The sequence below is a fragment of the Macaca mulatta genome, chromosome 11 (genome assembly GCF_049350105.2).
Source record: "Macaca mulatta isolate MMU2019108-1 chromosome 11, T2T-MMU8v2.0, whole genome shotgun sequence".
Classification (NCBI taxonomy): Eukaryota; Metazoa; Chordata; class Mammalia; order Primates; family Cercopithecidae; genus Macaca; species Macaca mulatta.
The window spans coordinates 98,450,592-98,471,448 of NC_133416.1; the positions used below are offsets into that span (position 1 = coordinate 98,450,592).

Sequence of the window (20,857 nt, forward strand, 5' to 3'; positions counted from 1 at the left end):
AGAATTGTGAGAGAATAAGTTTCTGTTGTTTTAAGCCACCCAGTTTTTGGTACTTTATTATAGCAGCTGTGAGTTCCTTAAAGAGGCCAAAAAGCAGGAGACAAAAGACAGACATGGTACAATAGGAAATGAGAGGACTCTCGGCTGACTTATTTCTCCAAGTGTGGACCAAGAAGCAGCAGCATTGCTGGAAGTTTGTTTGAAATGCAGAATCTCAGACCTCAATCCAGACCTGACACGTAAGAATTTCCCTTGAGATTATTATAGCTCCAACTGTGTGCCTGTAATAACAATGGCAGTAGCAACAACCACAGTTGAGCCCTTTCCATTTACTCTACGTTTATCTAAAAGTTATACTCTATACTAGCTAACTGAATTTACATACCAATCCATAAGACATGTACAATTAATATTCCCATTTTATGGACAAGGAAATGAGTCACAGAAAGGTTAACTAACTTCCCTTAGTCATGCAAATAGTAAGTGTAGAAGTCAAAGAAATGAGCTATATTTATCTTTATTTCAAAGGAAATAAAGATACATATATATGTGTATATACAAAAAGATATATAAAGATATATATATGTGTGTGTATATATATAAATATATATATATGGGGGGGAAGTTGTGTTGACACTTAAGAGTACTGGAGAATCAGGACTGTCTCTCATTTTGATATTGAACCAAATTAGAAATAGCTTGACTACTGGAAAAGTGTGCTGAATCTGCCTTACAGATAAGTGTCCAAAATGGTCTTCCCATCCTTAGATTTCTACTTATTTCTCACCACAGTTGTCAATTAAGCAGCAAGATAACTGCAGGCTTTTCCCCATAAGAGAAAGGCTGTAACATAAAGGGTGTACTGTTCAAGGCTATAACATGGAGTGTGCATCATTGAAGGCTACAACATGAAGGGTGCATCACTCAAGGCTACACCATAATGGGTTAATCAGTCAAGGTTACAATAAGAAGGGTGAATCGTTAAGGGCTATAACATGAAGGGTGCATTATTCACGGTTCCAACAGAGAGAAGGATGCATCATTCAAGGTCCAGCTCTGAACAACAAAATGTCCACTGACGGACATGCACCTTGAATTCCTGAACATGTTCCAGTAGAAACCACCTCTTCAACTGTAGTCATGACAGGAGGATTTCTTGGGAGATGAAAAAGAGAAGAAAAAGAGAGGTTTCCCCCCTCTTATTAAACATACTGGAAAATTCCAATTTTATGGTCCTGCAAGAATGTGGAAAGATGGAAAAGAGTAACTTTCCCTAATGTTAATATTAGCTCGAGATACATCAAATGTAAATGAAAATTATTGCTTCTGTTTCAGAAGAAGAAAAAGAGTTTGATTAAGCTTCCTTTATGCCAACCTGTCAGAGATGTATCCAGGCATACCTCTTGGATTTGGAACTTAGTCCCTGTCTTGAATAGTGCCTCCGCATCCAATCTTGCTCTTGGACTATTATGCATCTACGGAAACCCACCTCAACTGTTATCTCCTCAAGTTGTTCGTGTTCCACTGCACTCATTCTGCTATTAGCGGAATTGATTACCCCTCATGTGAACCTCTACTGTAACTTGCATATATTTCTGTGATAAAATTTATTCTACCATATATAAATTATTTGCTGCATTTAATAAATTATTTAAATTTATCCTGTAGTATTTCAATTATTTTTCCCATATGAAACTATGATTTATAGGGCCTTTAACCATCAAATATCCAACTTCATAGAAGACAAAAACTATTTCCACATATTTGCTTATTAATTGTTGATAGCACAAATGTACAATTTGATAAATGTCTACTCGAAGTAAATCATCCCTAGGCTTATTAAATTGTCTACATTGGTAGCTGTTTCTAAATTCTACAGAAAACATTTCTAACATTGGTGGTTTAACTAAAGAAAATACTTATGTCTAATACATCTAGTAATTGTAGAAATGTTCAGTCTGATTACATGAAGTCACATCATAGTTTTAATATTTATTTAGCAGAGGAGTAAATTGAAACATCAGTTCTCTAGACCAATCAGGAAATGTATGCTTTGTGCTTTATAAGCTTACATTGAACATAGATGATGTAAGTTACCATACTCAAATGTAAGACAGAGAGAGGTAGAAGAAATAGCTGAGAACTTGAAAATATATACTGTTATTGTCAACAAAGCAATGTCTTCTCTCTTCATAAAATTGTGTTTAGGGAATATTAACAATTAAGCTTGTATACAATAGTAATTTTGAATGTATTTTTAAATTTATTTTTTCAAAATAATGACATTACCAAAAATTTTACATAGCCTGTATTGAATTCACACATTCAAATGAGGCTTACCAGTAATAATGGGGATTAATACAGAGCTAGTGTTTGGCATTTGACTTTATCTCAAAGGAGCTAACTGCTCAATGAATTACAGAAGACTCATACTCTTTTTATTTTTTTCTGGAAATTCAAAAAGAAAAGCTTTACTAAATATTGACATATATATTTACTCCAAATTTTACATTTAGTGAAATAAGAATATCTCTAATAGCTCAGTTAACATCAACAGAAAGCTTCAAAAGATGATCTGAAAATGGCAGGCAAAATTTCTTTTTATTGTAGGCAATTACTTAAACTGGAAATTTGGCTTTATGCATAATAAGTCATGTGGGTAAAACATCCACATTGCAGTTAGGTTTCCAGTATCTAGCTTTTATTTATTTTTTAGCAATGACATTAACAAGATTTTGCCAGGTTATAAAAATGAGGGCTTTCTTGAGAATTACTTATAGTTTCCGAGTTGAATGGCAGAGCGCACGTAGACACATCTGAAGGTGGATGGCTGTATCTCCCAGTACTGGACCGGGTTGCTGAAAAGACTCACACCCGAATAAGAAGCCTTTTTGGTATTGTGTCCAGGTGGGCAGAAGTCACTTGATCCAACTACAGAGATATTGTTGTTATGAAGGTAGACAACCTACAACATGAAACAACAGAAGATAGTTATCATTCTCTAAATATGTTGAGGCCCTTCAGGTAAATATTTTATTATTTTTATTATTTTTTAATCCTTCACTTTTTTTTTGAGATGGAGTCTTGCTTTGTCACCCAGGCTGGAGTGCAGTGGCGTGACCTCAGTGCCTTGCAGCCTCTGCCTCCCAGGTTGAAGCTATTCTCCTGCCTCAGCCTCCTGAGTGGCTGGGACTACAGGCACACACCACCATGACTGGCTAATTTTTGTTTTTAGTAGAGATGGGTTTTTACCATGTTGGCCAGGCTGGTCTCGAACTTCTGACTTCAAGTGATCCAGTCACCTCAGCCTCTCAAAGTGCTTGGATTACAGGCATGAGCCACTGCAACCGGCCCCACTTTGAATAACTGACTACTTCTCAGATTAAACTTTTGATTTCTCCCTTCCTTTTGAAAATTTGTTTTTCTCTTCTTTGGTCTTGTCTTCCTCATCTCAGTAAATTGCATGCCAATCATTTCAGATGCTCAGGCTGTATACATTGTCATTATCCTTGAGCTCCAGTTCCCTTATGCTCTTTACATAATCAACAACAAATCTTGCTAGCTCAGCCTTCAAAATGTACACTTAATCTAGTTCTTCTCTCCATGTCTACTCCTACAGCCTTGTCCAAGTCACCATTGTTTCTTTCCAAATGATTGAAGTTGCCCTGATTATTCTTCCTGCTTCCCCTTTTGCCTTCTGAAATTTTATCCTTTTTTTTAAGCTCTAAGAGCGATTGCTTTAAAAAGTAAACCAAATTATATGTTCTTTGCCTCAGAACTCCAGTGGTTTCCCATCTCATGCAGAATAATAAAATCTAAAGTTCTCAAAGGGGTCTACAAATCCTACATGGTCTGACATCCTTCTACTCTGACCTCCTCTTCTCTTACTGTACAAGTCAATCATCTGGTCTACTTGCTGCTCTTCTAATGCACAAAGCATGATCTCTTCTTAAGTTGTCAACACCATTAACTCAACCTGGCATAATTTCTAAGGTGTCTGCAAGGCTTCCTGCCTCATGTAATTCACTTTTTCTTACCAGACAGACCTTCCCTGACCACCCCATTCTGTCATTCTCTGCGGCAGAATTACATTTCTGCATTTTTCTTCATAGCATTATCAATATATAGCATATTATGCTGATTTACTATTGTTTGTTTCTCTCCTCTAGAGTAAAAGCTCCATGAGACAGGAATGGTTCTGCTCATTTATGGCTGTATCTCCAGTACTAGAACAGAGCAGGTGTTCAATAAATATGTGTTGAAGGAATAAATGTTATTTCATATATCAGGTCTACATGACTATATTGGGTCTACATGAAATATTATGTTTTCAGGGCAAAAAAATATATAAACCTTTTAACAAAATTATATAGAACAAGAAAGTGCTGTGTAGTGAAAAAGAAAAAGAGAGCGTAAAGTACAGGAATTGAAATAAAGAATCAGGAATTCCAAGAAATTCTGAAATATTTAAATATCACAGCATTTAGAATAAATAGACCTAGGAAGTTTTAACAAACATGTATTCTACATAATACATTTTACTTGATGAATACAGTGCAATAAAATCAATCAGAGATTTTTTTCTGAATTATGTTTTACAATCATGTTTAAGATAATGGTAATTTGTCCATAGATTTTCTTAGGTTCACTAAATACCAGACTTATACAAAGAATGTTAGAAATGAGTTTACACTTCACTTTGTGGATATAAGTTCTGTAGGTCAAGAAGCAACTTCTCTGAAATCATACAAGCGAGGTTAAAATATAACACTAAGACAACAAGGTCTTAAGTGAGCTATGAAACCTATGAAGTACTCCCTTAAAAAAATAACTTGAAAGTCTAGGCGTGGTGGCTTATGTCTGTAATCTCAGCACTTTGGGAGGTTGAGGCGGGTGGATCATAAGGTCAGGAGTTCAAGACCAGCCTGACCAACATGGTGAAACCCCGTTTCTACTAAAAATACAAAAATTAGCCAGGCATGGCGGCGCATGCCTATAATCTCAGCTACTCGGGAGGCTGATGCAGGAGAATTGCTTGAACCTGAGAGGCGGAGGTTGCAGTGAGCTGAGATCGTGCCATTGCATGCAGTCCAGCCTAGGTGACAGAGCGAGACTCTGTCTCAAACAAACAAACAAACAAAAAATCTGAAATATTTGCTCTACCCACTAGGACATTCACATTCATGTACTGGTGAAAATGGCTTTGTTTCTGTAAGGGCTTAAAAGTAGATGTCATATAAAAACAGGAAAACAAGGAATATTAAAGTGAAAGCAACACTTATATGCATGGTTTGTGATTCTCATCTTTTGGAAGTTTCTTGTTGTCATTTACCATCCTCTATATTCCAGTAGTGATTAACAACTAAAGGAAGGGGTGTTTGGTGAGCATTTATGGTTAATCTTGAAAGTGAGAGAAGAAAATATCAAGACATAAGTATTAGTCTGTGTAGGGCAAAATAGAAGTAGATTCCAAACTCATTCTATGGGGTCAATATTTTCTAAGACCAAAGCCACACAAAATTCATCATAAGAAAAAAAATGTAATCAAATCTCTCATGAATATGGACAAAAAATCTCTAACAAAATGTTAGGAAGCTACATTTCACAACATATAAAATGATTTTATACTATGCGACCAAAAATGATTTATCTCAGGGTTGTAAAATTGGTTTAACATATGAAAATCAAAGTAATATCAATGTAATACACTATATCAAAAATATAAAGGCCAAAACTCGCATGATTATCTCAATAGACGCAGGAAAAACATGTAAGAAAAAAAAAACATTCATAATAAATGTTTTCAGTAAACTAGAAATAGAAGGGAACTTCCTCAACTTGATAAAGAGCATCTACAGAAGACCTGTGGCTAACATCGTAACTAATGGTAAAACGAATGCCCCCTCCTCCTAAACTAACAAATAGGGCAAAGATGTTTAATTTCATCACCTTTATGCAACATTGCGCTGGAGATTCCAGCCAATGCAATGGGTGGGTTGTACGGGAGGGGGGACCTAAAAGAATCCAAATAAAATAACTAAAGCTGTCTATTTGCAAATAATATATCCTAAATATAGAATATCCAAAGGAACTCACAAAAATTACTGCAACTAAAAACAAATTTGGGATAGTACCAGGATAGCTCAATATATAAACATCAACTGTATTTTTATACATTAGCAGCAAACAAATAAAAAAGATTAACAACGCAAAACAGGCTGGGCGCGGTGGCTCACGCCTGTAATCCCAGCACTTTGGGAGGCCGAGACGGGCAGATCACGAGGTCAGGAAATCGAGACCATCCTGGCTAACACGGTGAAACCCCAATTCTACTAAAATACAAAAAAAAAAATTAGCCGGGCGTGGTGGCAGGCGCCTGTAGTCCCAGCTACTCGGGAGGCTGAGGCAGGAGAATGGCGTAAACCCGGGAGGCGAAGCTTGCAGTGAGCGGAGATCGCGCCACTGCACTCCAGCCTGGGTGACAGAGCGAGACTCCATCTCAAAACAAAAAACAAACAAACAAACAAAAAGCAATTCAAAACAGCATCAAAAAGAATGAAAAAAATGAATGTAGTAAAAGAATTGCAAGACATGTATGCTAAAGATGACAAAAACTGTTGAGAAAAAGAAAAGAAGATGTAAATAACCCTTGTTTGTGACTTGGAAGACTCAATTATTATTAAGATAGTAATTCTTTCCAATGATCTGTAGATTCAAAACAATACCTTTCAAAGCTTTACAAGAATATTTTTCCAGAAATGAAAAAGTTGATCATAAAATTGATACGGAATGCAAAGGAACCAAAATAGCCAAAATAACTGAAAAAAAAGAAAAAAGTTGGAGAACCTACATTTTCTAATTTCAAAACTTAACCAAAAGCTACAGTAATTGAAAGGTATAATACTGTCATATGACTAGACATATAGATAAATGTAATAGAACTGAAAGTCCAGAAATAAACCCTTACATTTATGATCAAGTGATTTTCAACAGATAAGACAATTCATTGGAGAAAGAATATTATTTCCAGCAAATGACATTGGGACAATTGCTATCCACATACAGACAATGAATTAGACTCATATCATATACTAGGATTATCTCAAAATTAGATTATAAAACCAAAGTTTTATAAAATTATAAAATTTATAGATGTTAAAGAATTCTCAGAATCTACACAAAACTGTGGTCTATGAAACAAACAAAAATGATAAAATAGATTAATGATTCCCTGTGGCTGGAGATGACATATTATCTCACACCAGTCAGTATGGTGATTATTAAAAAGTCAGGAAACAGTAGATGCTGATGAGGCTGTGGAGAAATAGGAATGCTTTTACATTGTTAGTGAGAGTGTAAATTAGTTCAACCATTGTGAAAGACAGTGTAGCAATACCTCAAGGATCTAGAACAAGAAATACCATTTGACCCAGCAATCCCGTTACTGGGTATATACCCAAAGGAATATAAATCATTCTACTATAAAGACACCTGCACACATATATTTATTGCAGCACTATTTACAATAGCAAAAACATGGAACCAATGCAAATGTCCATCAATGATAGACTGGATAAAGAAAATGTGATACATATACACCATGGAATACTATGCAGTCATAAAAAGGAATGAGATCATGTCCTTTGCAGGGACATGAATGAAACTAAAAGCCATTATCCTCAGCAAACTAACACAGGAACAGAAAACTAAATATTGCATGTTCTCACTCATCAGTGGAAGTTGAACATTGAGAACACACGGACACAGAGGGTAACAAAACACACAATAGGGTGTAGGGGGTGATGGGGGGAACTTAGAGGACAGGTCAATAGGGGCAGCAAACCACCATGGCACATGTATACCTGTGTAACAAATTTGCACATTCTGTAAATGTATCTCTTTTTTTAGAGGAAATAAAGAAAAATGATGAGGCCATGCTAAAAAGAGGCAGGAACTAGACCATAGAAGCTCTTCCCAGTCAATTCTTGAATAATTTGAAAACTAAAATTAATAATGATGGTGAAAAAAAAAATTTTGATTTTACTTGTGGCTTCAAACTCCCCCTACTCACTATGGCACCACCACCACCACCACCCCTACTGAAAAAAATCATCATTACAAAAGACTCTAAGTTTCATCTCCATATTTTTAAATCAAAAACTTTATTGAAATCTAGCTAATGTAAGTTGTGCTTCTTGATTTAATTTTTTATGGTATTTTGTCATAGAAATTCTAACTAAGACACTCTGAAAAAGAAATTCTAAGAAGAGCTTCCTGCCTCCTAGCATCCTATAAGTGGGGTAGGAGTCTTGCTCTCTGGATATTCCTCACATAAGCAGTGGCTTTGCATTACCTGAATGTACTTATGCTCTGCCAGCCCACCAGGTACTCTGGTAAGCTTGTTGTTGTCCAAGTGAAGCTCCCTCAGATGAGGCGTGTTGGCCAGAGAGCCATTGTCGACAACAGAGATGCTGTTGAAACTCAATCCCAACCTGCAACAGAAAGCAGAAATGAAAGCAAACACCACACATGGATGCCTTTCTTACATGCATTGTGTAATTAATCAAGTCTATAGGAAAGGACATTTTTTGTTTCTGTACTTAACTGTTCCCAGTTCTTGGAGTGCTTTCTCCAACCTCTCTGAGCCCGGACAAAGCCCATGTATTGTTAAAGTCTCGGCTCGAAGTCACTCTCTTTGAGATTCATCTGACAGAACGTGATTGGACATAGTCTCCTATTCCTTACAATATCCTAAGTTATTAATATTATTAGAACATAATATTCCTAATAATTTATTTTTTAAAACCGTTCACTTATTCAAATATTTATTTGTAAATATTTAATAAACAAATGTTCTTGAAAACTTATTATGTGCATGATATTATGTTAGGCACTGTGAGGGACAGAGGTCTCATGGATCAAAAACCACTTTTCCCATCAAAGAATATTTTACCTAGTAAAGGAGTTGATTATACACACACACACACGCATATATATAAATATATATATTCAAAGATATATTTTATATTTATTTATCCACCATGAAATGTATATATAAAAACAGGAGTGAGTAAATCTGGCATGATACTGTGCTTCTCTGTAGGGACAGTCAGCAATATATACACATAAAAAATAACATAGTGTTCCTTGAAGACAAATGAAAACGTTTGCCAGATTGAAGTTATGTTTGAAACCAGGACAAGTACTAGTATCATTTATTTTTTTAAAAAATCATTAAGAAGGGCCAGCAAAAACAACAACAACAAAAGCTTTTCTTTTGTTGATCTACATTAAATGTCCAGAGATATTTTATTTTAAACTTTTCAGAGAAGAGAGGGTTAGAGAATCTCATAACTATTAAAATAGTAATTTGTGTGATGCTCAATATTTCTCTGTCTTGGTATATTTCATTTTAATGTATTTTCAAATTTTGGAAACTGTGTTATAATTTACTTAACCTTCTGTTTGATGCAACTAAGTTAGAACATATTAAATGCAACATACTGATTTAATCACACACTTTGTGTATAAAACATAACTAATCTATAAACAGTGTAGTATTAATAAAATGTGAAGCTGATTTTGGTGGTTTTAGTAAGTGTACTATTTCATGGGCTTCTTCTCAAGAAATCATTAGATATGCTGAAGTTTGAGATTATTAGAAAAAACAGCAGCAGCGAAAATATAGTACAGTCAAAAATCAGTCATCATATTTGTAATTCTTATCATATAAGCACTAATATACCTAGCCATTGTTCTGATAGAATGTAATGAAAGATTATTACTTAGCCAAATTATTCAGTCCTTTCAGGCTAGCTGCATCAACTCTGCTGATTTTGTTGCCATCAAGATGTAATTCAGTAAGGGAAGGAGGAAGACCTGGAATGTGAAGTTGAAGATGTTAAATTAGCAGATAAACATTGTAAGTATGGAATGTGGACAGACTTAAAGAAGACATATGCCATCAATTTTCTAAAAGATACACGGTTTCAAAGAATCAGTTTTACTTATCTTTTCTTTCATCCCTTTTATAATAATGTGTGCTTTTGGAAGGAGTGGAAACCCTTACTATTTTTCTCTAGGTTGACTTTAACAAAAATCTGGATTATTTTTATCACGTAGTCGATTTTTGTTCTTGGAATAGAAGAACTGAAGTCAATGCTGAGTCTCATTATTCTCTTCTACCTTTGTTAATGGGCTAAAATTGACTGATAAAAGATAGTAACTGTAGAGTGGTAAGGTCACTATTCGAACCGTAATGAAGAGATTACGTATAAATCAAACCCATATACAAACTGAATTGTCTATTTCATTAATGAGCATCATTAAAAATTAACACTGATATGCTGTGCTGCTCTTAGCCTTAATTAACTTTTCCATAAAAACATCAAATACCTCTGCAAAATGTCTGTGTAGAAACAGCTAACATTTACTCATGCCTATTAAATCCAGAATGTTTATGCAGGAGGAATGGAGAGGTCTATAATCAAGTGATCTACCATATGTGGAACACTTGGGGGAATAATTTCAGATCCAAAGTACCCACTAAACCTCTAGATAGTACTTGCATGGCTGTAATTTCCAAAGATTGAGTATTATAAATATAAAAGTTTAAATATTTTATTTTCATTTCCTCCTAGCGTCTGAGGATGTATTATATTTTATACAGCTTTTAAAATAGCATATTGTTCCACTTAATAGCAATAGATACAGAGAAAATAGCAAATTGGTTACGTGTAGAAAGAGCATCTGATTGGCAGAAAGTCTTGGCTATTTGTCTATAAAGACACAGAATTGAAAAACCGTAGGTTTCATTTTCTCTAAAATTTTTATCACATCACACTGAATTCTGTTAACACTGTCCATTTAATAGAATAGTTTAGTCCATATTTGACTTGAAAATGTTTCTTAGTTTCCTATGGTAGCATATTTTGTGTGGTAGCTGCTAGGAAAAGGAACATCTATTTATTGTATGTCTGTTACTCACCGAACATTGACCTTGGCACTTTCCCTACCTCAAATCCTTTAAGCCTCTCAAAATATAAACTATTGGTCACTCATCCCCTTTCACAGATAAAGAAATAAGACTCAAAGTTACAAATTTTGTAGATTATCTTTCTATTAGGTAGGGAATGTAATATGCTTATAGATGGCAAAAAAGAAGTTAAAATAGCATGTTCTTAACTGGAGGAAATGAAATAACAAGTACATTTTTCTTATAAATAAATATTAGGAAATCACAATCACTCTGGGAATGAGGGATTTCAACCACTTGATTCTCCTGAGAATAAACAAATATGCTTTTAAATACCCCCAAAGTAGAGCAAGTGTGTATATAACAGAGCAAGTTTAATACACGCCCTTTCTTCTCTATCACCATGAAGATATGTGTATTTTTTAATGCATTGCCTCTAGGACACCAATTGCTATAACATCCATCACCCTTACTTAGTTTCAAAGTGGCTCCCTTTTTGGGATGTCAGTTTCTCAAATGTAAAGTTATAGTTAGGAAGAAGTTTGACCATGGGAGAAAACTTTGCCAAGGTTTGAGATAGACAAATTTATAAAGTGCATCATTAGCTTCTGCCACTGTAGCATTGAGTTAAAGAACCCATACTCTAGTTCTTTTATTTATTCATTCATTTATTTTAAATTTTCTTTTTTCTTTTCCTTTTTTAAGATAAAATATATTGAGGTTTATATTGGGCCAAGTACTTGCGTGTACATTACAAGCCTTACGTCTACATAGTAATCCTCACAATAATCCTAGTAGATAGGTGTTATTAATAGCTCCATGTAACAGATAACAAACCTGAGGTTATAGAAATGCAGAATAATTATCCTAAAGTCACAGTACAACTAAATGACTGAGTTAGGTCTCTCACCCAGGTTGGTCTAAGAGTATGATTTTTATAGTCTCTACACTACTTTCTACTGCCTTTCCATTTCCATGAGTGATGGGAGAAAATATCACCAGGAGGTTGCTGATATTCAGGCATAAGTATCCCAGCCTAAGCAAGGTGGAATCATGTATTAGGTAGGCGTTAACGATGAATAGAATGGAGGACTTAATATGCCAACACAGCGAAATAGTTAAACACACGAGTTCTGACATCAGCACCACACAATTCCATCTCTGCCACTTCCTAACTCTAAGAACTTAATTATAATTGTCTTTACCTGTTTAAGCCTCATTTTCCACTTTTATGAAATGGGAATGATAACACTACTATATAGGGATGTTGTAAGAATCATATAAAAGACTCCATGACAAGCATTTGGCATGATACATGGAACTAAATACATGCTTAATAAATTGTAGTTACTTAACTTTTCTATTAAGTGGTGGTAAATAAAAGCAAGCTATAAATGATGAGGAAAGAATACCTGGGATAGATAGAAGACACAGCAAAGTAAAGGAAAAGAGATCATGAAATGATAAAAGGTATGAGTGAAGGATATTTTGGAGCATGCATTAAGAGGGACAGCAAAGTCTGAGACTGTGCTAAATGTAAGTCATCTGGCTGCATGAAATAAATTTCAGCAAGAATTTTAGCAAGGTCTATCTATCTAATCTCTCTCTCTCTCTCTAAATCCCCAATTTATATCTATCTGAGATATAAATATTTCATTCCTGCACTGGGGATAGCAAAAGATCACTTGTTACATGCAACAAATTGGATATTCAACATGAAAGTGCTTTATAAATTATAAATCAGTCTTTATCATCTACGTATCTACCTATCCCAGTAGTTGCTACTAAGGAAGTCAAAAGCATGCTCTGTATTCAAAAGACTAGGGATAGGGCAAGGGGTGGTAAGAAAGCATCCTATGGAATATGTACTTTCAGGAGTCAAAATTTCTATAAAAGAACAATAAAGCACAACTGATGTTTTCTGTGGCCAAATGCCTACATTTTTGTAGGCACTCAAGAACAAGGCATCTAAGTTGAGAAAGGGACAGACTGAGGGTAAAACTAGAGAATATAGAGGGCTTTTGTGAGACTGAAAAACCAAGAGTAGGGATGATGTGCAAGTTAGAGGAATTTTTTTATTGGTGGTTTGATGCCTTTTCTAATTCACAAAGACTGGTTTTTGTGCCTCTCCTGGGAATCCCTTGGAACAATGAAATTACCCTTGTGGCTATGTGGTCATTGCTGTGTATTTGTCTGGCTTGGTTTTAGATAGTAAGCTCCTAAAGGCATGTAGCATATCCTATTCCCTTCCCTGTCTTAAGTGTGTGGTACATCGCCTACACATACTGATTGTTCAGAACATTTTTAATTCATAATAGAGAGTTATATTAATTCCCTACTTATCTATATCCCAAACATTTCTCTAATTATTTATTTAACTTTAAAACAACTTGATGAAGTGGACAGCAGTATTATTTCCACCTGACAGATAAAGAGATAGAGGACAAATGAATAACTTTTTCAAAGTCTTTGAACAATTTGATGATGATTTGGGCTCCAGCAAACTGACTCCAAAATCTACACTCTTCACAAGACACAACTACCACTATCATTCAGATATTAATAACTGGAAAAAAAATTCCCTAAGGTATTGCAGACCCAAGGTGAAAATTGGATTAATTTCAGAGGTACTCCCATATATCTTTTTTTTTTTTTTAAAAAAACACCAAGGCATGTTAATTTTTTAAATAAATATACTTTTTCTTTGTGATTTCACAATATTGTAAAATCACTGTGCATTAAGCTGTGTCTTAGAGTAGACATTAATAGGAGTCTACCCATCTCTACAGTGAGCCTGGATGGCCCAGTAGCCCCAGACTGAATCACTGGATGTAACACTAGCAGTAATAGAGAATTTGCTGGAAATGTAAACACTGGATGAAACACTAACAGTAATAGAGAATTTGCTGGAAATAAGGTTGGTCCCTTAAGTGACAATTCAAGTTTCCACAAGATTTTTTTTTTTAATTAAAGTCTTTGAATTTAAATTTTTCAAAATGTTTTGGAGAATCTTCTATCACCTTGAGGAATGCTGGTGATATTGGTATCAGCAATGCGGATGTAGGAGAGCTTCTTCATTCCCTGGAAAGCCCCATTTTCAATTCCTGAGCTCTTCAGCGGATTGGTGCCCAGTTCTACAAATGTAATAAGAGGAAGGTTTTTAGAGGAAATTCTAGGATATCACTAGTCACTGTAGGTCACTGTAGTATCTGTTTCAGCAAGCAATCTATAAAGAAATAGGGATTAATATCAACTTGACTAAAAAACAAAAGTGAAATTAAAGGGCATGCTCCTCAGGAGAATAGCAAAATGGGATAAAAATTTCCCTTATTAAAACAAACAAAAGCCAAACCAACAATGGCTTATGAAAAAGACTATCAGTGAAAGCAATAACAATAAAATTATTTAAGATGAATACACAGGTTTGCCCAGAAATCAACTAAAGCAAGTTTACAATTCCCATCTTATGTTATTACTTTCCTAAGGTATTTTAAAATTTTGTTAAAGAATTTCAATCTAGCATTTTATAAGTCAATAATAAAATTACAATTTTTACTATATGTTTAGTGAAACATTATAACTTTTGTTTTGTTTTGTTTCGTTTTGTTTTGAGACGTAGTTTTGCTCTGTCGCCCAGGCTGGAGTACAGTGGCGCGATCTCAGCTCACTGCAAGCTCCGCCTACCGGGTTCACGCAATTCTCCTGCCTCTGCCTCCCTAGTAGCTGGAACTACAGGCCCCCGCAACCACTAATTTTTTGTATTTGTAGTAGAGACGGGTTTTCACCGTGTTAGCCAGGATGGTCTCGATCTCCTGACCTCGTGATCCGCCTGCTCCAGCTTTCCAAAATGCTGGGACTACAGGCGTGAGCCACCACACCCAGCCATAACATATTTTTAAAGCAAATGATTTATGAGTGTTTAGAATACAACAGGTCCCCAAAATGAAATGGTATCTAAAAATATCTCTAGTTAAGCACTATTTAAACTCATTTTTGCATATTGTGCGTGTGGTAGGGTAACTTCAGCCCTAGAGTTTTCTCCGTATTCTCAGATACTCAAGGACAGATATAAAAGCATCACTGTAAGGTCCAGATTCAAAATCCCAATTTCTCTTGTCCCTGCTCTTAAAAATCACATAGGCTCCAGGCGTGTAGGTCATAGCTGATTTACCTTACTGCACCTAAAACCCAGTTGAAATCTCTTAAAGTAAAACGTGAGTTTTGGTCTTAAAGTTATAAAAATGTCTGTACCTATGACAATCATCTGGTTCAGTCCATTGAAAGTAATTTTTCGCACTTTGGTGATCTCATTCTCATGGGCACGCAGCTCCTGAAGAGTTTTGGGCATTTTTTCTGGCAATTCCTTCAGCTGATTCTTGGACAGATAAAGTCGTTCCAACTTCACCAAAGGTGTAAATGCTCCAGGGCTAATTTTGCTAATTTTATTGTTGACAAGAATCAATGCCTGTAGATAGTGAAGAAAAACATCTTAGATCCAAAACCTTCCACATACATGTAAAATGAGTGCATGTTTGTTCATTCCATTCATTAGGGATAGCAGAGAAATCTAAAAAATTGCAAGAAATCGGAGAAAAAATTAAGTAAGTATTAGTTCTTTACTTAAGAAGTGTATAGGCCAGATGTGGTGGCTCACGCCTGTAATCCCAGCACTTTGGGAGGCCAAGGTGGACGGATCACTTGAGGCCAGGAGTTCGAGACAAGCCTGGCCAGCATGGCAAAACCCCATCTGTACCAAAAATACAAAAATTAGCTGGGCGTGGTGGTGTGTGCCTGTAGTCTCAGCTACTTGGGAGGCTGAGACAGGAGGATCGCTTGAGCCCGGGAGGCAGAGGTTGCAATGAGCCGAGATCGCACCACTGCCCTCCAGCCTTGGTGACGGGGAGAGACTATCTCAAAAAAAAAAAAAAAAGTATAATATCAGGACCTGAAAATCAGGAATGAAGAGGAGGGAAATGTAATAAGATGTATAATATGTCCATAAGCATACATGCACCCTACACACACAGACATGTACGTATGTATATGTACATGTATATATGTATGTAATTTTTAAATAATAAATACTCCTAACAATTGAAATGACCCAAGATACCTGAAAATAATCAATGCCACAGACATCCATCCCGCAGTCAGGTTTTAAATCTAAAAGTCCATCTTCATTGATTGTGATCACGGATTCCGCAACAAAAGGATGATACCAATTTATGCTATCATCAGCAATGCAAGGAACTAAACTTCTTCTGCAGCCTTGCAATATTTGATATTATCTTTCTTAAGAGTATGACCAAAATAATATCATGCTGTAGTTCATTGCTTTTCTATTTCCTTGTCCTTTAAAAAGGTTAAGCTATTTTTTTTATTTTCCTACCATTTATTGTATTTTTTGGAGAGAGGAGATTGCTTGATCAGAAATACTTCTCGTTTATTAAATTTTAATATATTTTAATAATTGATTTAGAGAATAAAGATATGGTCAATATGACACAGAGAGCCTTAACATATTTTTCTCCTGATTTTTTTTTTTTTTTGCCTTTTTTATGTGTAAAGATTTTATATGACAAATAAGTTAATATTTTGGGTAATTATTTATTTTTATTTCTGAGTTCTCCTTATATAAGAAATTACCTCTAATTTATTGTTACTATGCTTATAACAATTGTTAGGCCTATTTTTGGACTATTTTATTCTTTTTCAATTATCTGTATGTCTAAGAAAACCACTTATGATTCAAGCCACTTTGTTAACTAATTATGAGGAACTTAAAATAACTTATTAAGGTCGAAATTTACATTTTCAATTGTAGCATATGTTTTACATATATCAGAATGTGGAGGGGCAGAAGGGGACCTGTAACAGGAAAGCGAGTATTTTTAGTCTCAGAAATGCAAGAATGTTTTCTAAAGGTAATAGCTGATTAATTAATGTATGTATCTCCTCATATAGTCCACATTACTCAATGAATTAAACATTCTTATTAAGTAATATAATCTTTTAACTAATCCTGAAAGATACACTGGTTGATTGATACAAAATCCTAACACGTTGCAATTAATAACCAAAAGTTCAAAAACCTGTGGGAGTTAAGGTCATAAAACAGTTGACATTAATAAACACAAATCAGGGAAAAGCCAGTGCAAGCTGAGTGGAGTGAGGTGACATATATCATTACAAGACATTCAAAATTGTGGATGCCTAATGAAAATCGCAAAGGAGATATTCAATTCTTATCCATGGAGGAAAATTTTCAAAGTGTGATGTAATTAAATGTATTAAACATGATCTGAAAAATCTGTATTATGTTAAATGTTTTTAAAATCTGACTTTTAATATCATTTTTTTTTCTCCAAAGTCATTTATGTAGGGATTACACTGTACCAAATATTGTTCTAAGGTCTTTTTTGGTGACTGTTATATTTATAGGTGATTATTAGTGCACATACTCAAGCCAGAATTCTGAGTTTAGAATCTCAAGCTCTGAGTCTTACTTGGCCTGTGACTATGAGCAAGTAACTTAACCTTTCTGTGCCCGTTTAAAGGACATATCAAGTGTGACTACCTCATAAGAATAGTTATAAGAATTAAATAAGTTAATGTATATAAGGTACTAAGAACAGTGCCTAGTATATATAGTAACTGCTAAACAAGTGTTTGCTTTTGCTCAGTCTTTGACAATTTCTGTTGATTTTTAATTAAGAAAAGTTCCTTACTCAACTTATTAAGCTTCAATTCAAAGAAAATATAGTAAATGTTGGCGTTGCCACACTTAATTTTCCATCATTTTATAGAACAATTATGTAGCTTTTCCTACTATATATAGGTATAAAATTACTCTTATGCAACATGTACCACTCATAATGAAGCACATACAGGGAACATGATTCTGTTAAATTCTTTCTATTTTAATCCTTGCTAAATTTTCATTTCTCTCCTTCCTTAAGTGTGGCTTTGCTAGCTGAAATTATGATGTTTATTTGCAAAATAACAAGGACAGAAAGGATCGTGAATGAAAGAGTAAGAGAAAAATAGCTGTTTAACATCCTCTGAATGGTTGAAGGCTCTAATGAACTCTCTTTATTCATCTGATGTATACTTTGAAGTAGAAAGAAAGAGATTGTCAAGATGATGGCTGCTTAAAAACATAGAAGGAGACTTGGGAAAAGAAAGAACACATTATTACAAATGCCAGATTTAATAAGAATGTCACGGACACTAGATGTCACTTATTTAAGGATATAAAGGGGTTTTTTTAAATATTCAGATTATACTTAAATGTACAGGAAGTTGAGATAAGAGTAAGAATGTTTCATCCTTTAAAAAAGTAGCTAAACGGCAAACTTACGCAAATAAAAGTTTTAAAAATATTTTAGTAATCTAAATTTAGTAATATTCATTTTTTATGGTCTCCTTTTTAAACTTATGTCAACAGTAGCTTAAACAGTCATTGACAAACTTTGCTGGTTTCACCATCAGCTCATTCCCAGTGAAACCTTAAGGTGAAGGCAGGGAATTAGTGAATAAGTTTCTCATCGGCGGAGAGACCCAAAGGTCGCAACCTCCAGTTTGTCCTTTTCCTCCATTGTTTCAGCTGTTTCTTTCACTCTAGCCAACTTGTATTTTTATTTATCTGCTTATTTTCTTCTGCCTTTGCTTTCTTCTTGTACAGAAAGTCCTTTTCTCTTTGCCTTTCAAACTTCTGCTGATCATCTAACATTCCTTCCTCGCATATTCTCTCAAAACTGTGTCTGGTAATTGGATAAATAATGATGCCTAATTTTTCCTTTTACTTTATGTCTTTAACACTCACTACTTATATCATATTGTGCTTATATTGTTGGATACATCAATAAATTGATCATGGCACTGTTTTATCTATCAATTTTTTTTTTTTTTTTTTTCTGAGATGAAGTCTCACTCTGTCGTCCAGGCTGGAGTGCAGTGGCGCGATCTCGACTCACTGCAACCTCCGCCTCCCGGATTCAAGTGATTCTCCTGCCTCGGACTCCCGAGTAGCTTGGAATACAAGAGTGCGCCACCATGCCCAGCTAATTTTTTATTTTTAGTGGAGACGGGGTTTCACCAAGTTGGCCAGAATGGTCTTGATCTCTTGACCTTGTGATCCGCCCACCTTGGCCTCCCAAAGTGCTGGGATTACAGGTGTGAGCCACTGTGCCCAGCCTTTCTGCATTTTTTAAATGATTCCTTGTAGAGTCTTAAAATTTTAGAAACAAAAAATTTTCTTCCTTTAAAAAAATCTGGTATATTTTCTTCTAATGGCTAAATGTTAACTGCTTTTCCCATCTTGGTTGTTGGAAAGTTTGTACTAAATGGTATCTTCATTATACTAACTGTAATAATTATGACAAGTTTATTCTATTTTATATTATGTTATTTCCCTTGTATCTATATTTTTTATGCTTATGTATATCAGATGATTTATATTTATACTTTACTAAGTAGTGCCTATTCTCATGATATATCCTCCTCAATTATCTTCTGTAATGACTAAAATAAATAACTAGATATGAAATTACAGTTTGGTATGTCTATGTTCCCAACATTAAGAATGTATTCCTATGACATTCATTATATGAAGCTGTGAACTCTAATCTTCACAGGCAGGTAAAAAATCATTAGGTAAGTCTCTCTATTTTCTGAAAATTCTGATTCTTTAAATTTTATTTTTAATGTTGAATAAAAATCTGCTTCTCTAAAATTTCTGCTCACTAGGACGATTCTGTCATCTGGCAGTTGAAGCAAGTAAATACAATCATTTTTGTTCAACATGGCCCTTCAAATGTGCCATTAGTGACCCTCCACACTCAGTTTAGACATCCACCTCTCCATCCACTGTGCCTGTGAGACCTAATTTCTAGATTCTTTACCTCCATGGTCGTCCTTCTCTAGATGTTCTTTAATGCGTTTCTTAAAATGCCAAGAACCAGACTCAGTACTTTAGAGTGGTCTACCAGAATGGAAGTAGACACGGTGAGATTTCTAGAGTATCTATTTTGGACATTGAGGTCTGGTTTAGTTATATTTCATGTGCCCTCATGTTTTGAGGGAAGACCATGTCACACTCATCCTACAGATAGAGAGCTCGGTAAGAAAATGCATTTTATAGTGATTCTGGTGTTCGATGTGAATAAACGATGCATTTACTCTTACAGAAGGTTGTCTTAGCAAGGCTTATCTCTATTTTATTGGGTTGGTCATTTCCCTTGTATAGTATATCCTCTCCCAACTACCACTATATTCATTCTTTGCACTTTTTGGCCCTTCCTCATGTCCTGGGAAGCTGACCTCTGGGGAATGCATTAATCAAATGCCGTTGTCTTTTCATCCGAAGTAGATTCAACCATAGGGGACACAGGCAGGAAATTAAGAAGTGAAACTATAGCTCCCCACCTCTCCCATGGCTCTGAGACCCTCAAATTCTTCTAGATCTTTGTGGGACTGGGTGCCTCACAGTGCCTTGTTGGGTTCCCACGCCCCTTTGCAAATAGAGGTTTCAATAACATCCCTTCCATGAAACCCCTTTGTGAGTGGCTTCTCTTTTCTAATGAAATCCTGACTGATAGACTGAATATTATGATAGGGTAGAGAGGTAAGAGAAAACTAAAATAAACATACAGATAAGGACACAGCATGCATAATCCTAACTATAAAGCAAGAAACATACATATGAAGACAGAATTATATTTTACTAAATAAAATATGAATAATTATCTTTTTTTCACTTGATTCCAATCTTTGAGATTTTAGAACATCATTCATACCTCTCTTAGAAAATGCATGGAAACAGACAAAAGAAACAAAGAAATAAAATAATACTAGGATCAATCCATTTTGTGTTTTGTTCCA

The 20,857-nt window shown here is 35.0% G+C and overlaps 1 protein-coding gene across 4 annotated transcripts in view; it reads right to left on the reverse strand.

Moving 5' to 3' along the window:
• Positions 1-2,243: 2,243 nt before the first annotated feature.
• The window catches only part of DCN (decorin), a 182,385-nt gene continuing 163,771 nt past the window's right edge, over positions 2,244-20,857 (reverse strand). For all 4 annotated transcript variants that reach the window (XM_077954753.1, XM_001104261.4, XM_015152443.3 and 1 more), the window contains exons 4-8: positions 15,227-15,440; positions 13,996-14,109; positions 9,786-9,879; positions 8,354-8,492; positions 2,244-2,965 (exon numbers count right to left, since the gene is read on the reverse strand). In XM_077954753.1, coding sequence (XP_077810879.1) covers positions 2,771-2,965; positions 8,354-8,492; positions 9,786-9,879; positions 13,996-14,109; positions 15,227-15,440 — 756 coding nt within the window. In that variant the 3' untranslated portion in view covers positions 2,244-2,770. The remainder of the gene's footprint in view (positions 2,966-8,353; positions 8,493-9,785; positions 9,880-13,995; positions 14,110-15,226; positions 15,441-20,857) is intronic.